Raw genomic sequence first — 3,914 nt, 5'->3', positions numbered from 1 at the left:
TAGATAGATAGATAGATAGATAGATAGATAGATATTTATTGATCCCCAAAAAAGGGGAAATTACAGAATGACAAGATGTTGCCTGACAGAATAAGCGAGTGTTTTGGTGATTTTATGTTCCTATAAGTTGTTAATCATCTTGTCATAAATGGGTACATTTGCCCGGGAAAGACCAAACTTTGGACATGTGTAAATGTGTAATTCTGTCAGTAGAATTAAGTACGTAACGGAGGAGTTGTCTAACTATGACAGACTTAGCCAGACCCTTCATCTGAATGTTTGCTGACATGTTTCCACCTCGGACCCGCTTAACCTCTGCTCGCTTTCTATCCTCTTCACAGGTTAAAAGGTCAAAGGTCAGGAGTAAATGCTGGAATCAGCTCTTTGTCTGGTAGGTGACGTTCAGTGTCATCTGGACCTCTTTAGCTCAGTGATGTGAGGATTAGGCCAGTAGTCTTTAGCCTATTTAAAGTGTCTTCAGCCTGTAAATCCTGACTGACTTTCTGTCTTATTTGGATGGATGTTAATAGAAGACAGACATCCTGGGACATCCCTTGGGTCGTACTTAGCAGCAAATAAAATCCACTTGGTGTATAAAAACCTGTATAATGTGGGTTAGAATAGGAAGAACTAAAAGACGGGTCAAAGGAGGGTCAAGCTCAGATAAAATCAAGAAAAGACTCTTCCATAAAAGTGTATTTTAAGAAGCAACTTAAAGGTGAGCGCTGTCTCTGCTGACCTAACATCCTCAGGCAGATTGTTCCAGACTGTAAACGCTCCTTTCATTTTTAGCTGGGTCTTTGGAACAAGACAAGGACTTCTACCGTGGATCTCGAGGTACCCACTGCCGGCCTATATGGTACCAGGAGGTCAGACGATATACAAGGGTTTGAGGCTATGAAGAGCTTTCAAAGTGATCAGTAAAGTCTTAAATTAATCTCTTCCTCTCCCTGTTAGATGAAACAAAATGGTACACAAACCTCCCTCTAAAACCACAAATTATAATCTTAACCTTTCGTTTTTTATACAGTTTAAACTAACAAGCTATAACGCGGTAAATAGTGAGTTTTAGAGGGGCTGGTAGGGGGATTTTTCTAAACTTTAGATAATGCCAGGCTTGCTGTTTCCTCATGTTTCCATCTTTATGCTAAGCTAAGCTAATCACCCCCCATATCAATCTCTGTACTTAACGCACAGACATGTAAATCTCTTCTCATATAGCTCTCAGTATTGTGTTGTCATGAAAGCCAGATTTTTTTGTACTGCAAATGTTACGGTGTAGTTGCCAAACATACTGCAGGCTGGTTAGCATTTAGCATCAGGGCCCCCGGTAGTTCCCTCTGTGGCGGGGGGGGGGGGGATCCTCGCTATGCAATTAGCCCGCAGGAGTGCAACACTGCCCTCAATAGGATCAGGCTGCTATAAAAAAACCACCTCATCCCTGTTACCACCCGCCCGCCCCACCCTGAACGCAACATGGCTCCAATCCAGCCCTGTGTGTGTCTGTGTGTGTCTGTGTGTGTGTGTGTGTGTGTGTGTGTGTGTGTGTGACCTGGTGTACAGTATATTTCCTTCCAGACCACCAGACAGTAACAGCAGGCGTTGCCATACGCTCAAAAGAACTGAAAGTGACTTTAAATAATCTTTTCCTTCCCTTCACTTAGCTGTTTCTGCAGTCACACAAACTTTTAATTTATTATATTTTTGGTTAGTTTCTTGCAGGATCAATCCCTCAAAGATCTCAAGACCTCAAAGCGCTGAACTTTAAGCACATTTGAGCAGAAGTAAGAGATGAATGAACAGAAGAGTTTGGGTTTTTCTTACCTTTGCAGAGCACGAGGAGCCCCAGCAGACCCAGGAGTCTGCAGGGCAGCATCCTTCCTACGACCACAGAGACCTCAGAGAGGAAGACGGAGAGACGGAGAGATGGAGGAGAAGGAGCTCTGAATGCAGAGTGAAGCAGGGACTGACTGAACGAGGGAGGGAGGGATTGTTGTGAGAGGTAAGGAGGGAGGAGGGGAAGAGGGGAGGAGGGGAGAGGTGGTGTCTTCACTTACAGTAAGGATCAGTTTCTAGAGTCTCTGCATCGTCGTTGCAGCCGGGGAAGGACTTGAACGCCACTTTCTACCTACGATATACACTGTAAAGTATAGTCTATAAGTCCTGACTGCTTTCTGAATACGCGCTGTGTGCATTTCTCTATGGACTGAGGGAACGTTTTGATACTTTCTTAGGCAAGGCAGCTTTATTTGTAGAGCACATGTCAGCAACAGGGCAATTCAAAGTGCTTTACACAAAATCTGTTAAAAAAGAACAAATACAAACAATAAGACACATAAAACAAAAGAATAAAAGTTACAGTGCAGCATGAGAAATTAAACTTTAAAGAAATGAAGATTATTTAAAGAAAGGCGACGTCAAACAGGAAAGTCTTCGTAGTATTTGTACTGCACCTGGACCTGCTTTGTAATCAAAAACAGACATTGGACAGACAGAATCTCACTTTTTATTACAATACAGGACAATTAAAGCTTAATACAGCTTTAATCTGTATTAAATGATAGTGTGTAAGTGACAATGGGGAAGGTCTCTCTGTTAGAGATGGATCAGCTGAATCTGCAGCTCGGCTTTACTGTGCTTTATAGTTTCAGCTCATTGTTTATCTGTCCGACTGCATCTCTACTGTCCTGGTCCTCTCTCCTCGCTCTCATCACTGAGTTTTATGTGTGTGCATCTGTTATAAATGTGGAAGTGGAAGTGGAAGCACCATGAAGGATTTCCACGTTTTGGTTTTGTACTTCCTCTTAATGTTGTGTTTCTTTCTGGGATAGCCACTTTGTATTTTAGTTAACCAACTGGTTTGGACACCATGAATACAAGTTATATTAAAGGTATTACAAAAAAAACACTAGACATTATTTATGAACACAACTTTCATTCTCATTTTGTATTTTTGTATTTACTTAGTTTGTTTTGAACATGTAAAAAAGACAGATAACTGAGAACATGTACATTTGAGTAGATGCAAGAAAAGCAACACAAACCAAATCCTCAGCAAACATATCTTTCTAAATGTTTACACTAGTAATTATTTTATTCAACACAGCTATATTAAAATAGTGGGTAAATGTGGGTAAAGGTCTGGCAGTGCGAGACCAGGATAATATAAATCCTGGTAGGTGGCCTCATCTCAGCCGCTCCTCCACCTTGATTAGTGGGGTTGAAGTTTGATTATTTGTAATAAAGTTGGAGCCTCAGCAGGTTATTAATAGCTCCGCGGGCTCTGACCACACGGCACCCACCCATGCTGCTGCCCTGTACCCACCGAGTTCAGGGTGTAATTTAACATCCAGAAACTCGGGAAACACTTTAAAAAGCAGTGAAACCGGAGCCGGGGTGCAGTAATGTAAGAGTGCACGCTGAAACCGTACAATCAACGGTGGAATGACAGAGCTGGAGCTCACTTTGACTTCTTAAAGGACCCAGAGAGAGACCAGTATGTAGTCTACACACCGCAAAATCTGTTTATCAAAAGGAATACTGCTTATATTAGCCGGTCTGTCTCGTCCTCCATGGCAACCACAGAATATACACAATTTATTGTTTTGCTCCACTAATTCATCATTTAGCAGCAGTATCTCAGATGACCCCTTTGATTTATATTTCAACATTTTGGGAAATTACTTCCAGGCTGCAACTAACAATTCAATGCATGTACAACAATGTATATTGTATGTATATGTATATTTGTCCTAGTATTTCATTTATATTTATATTCTGCGCTTTGTGACTGATTTTGCTGCTGTAACACCGGAATTTCCCATTTTTCTTAGGATCAATAAACATCGGTCGGTCGGTCGGTCGGTCGGTCGGTCGGTCGGTCGGTCGGTCGGTCGGTCGGTCGGTCGGTCGGT

General features: G+C 42.0%; 1 protein-coding gene across 1 annotated transcript in view; it reads left to right on the top strand.

Annotated features, from left to right (window-relative positions):
- The window catches only part of LOC117938279 (lipase member H-like), a 3,891-nt gene extending 1,933 nt beyond the window's left edge, over window positions 1–1,958 (top strand). The window contains exons 3-4 of the mRNA XM_034862803.1: window positions 793–869; window positions 1,833–1,958. Coding sequence (XP_034718694.1) covers window positions 793–869; window positions 1,833–1,958 — 203 coding nt within the window. The remainder of the gene's footprint in view (window positions 1–792; window positions 870–1,832) is intronic.
- The last annotated feature ends 1,956 nt before the right edge of the window (window positions 1,959–3,914 follow it).

This window comes from Etheostoma cragini, chromosome 22 (genome assembly GCF_013103735.1).
Source record: "Etheostoma cragini isolate CJK2018 chromosome 22, CSU_Ecrag_1.0, whole genome shotgun sequence".
Lineage (NCBI taxonomy): Eukaryota > Metazoa > Chordata > Actinopteri > Perciformes > Percidae > Etheostoma > Etheostoma cragini.
The sequence above is the reverse complement of the archived record's forward strand: the minus strand, read 5'-3'. Positions and strand labels throughout refer to the sequence as shown.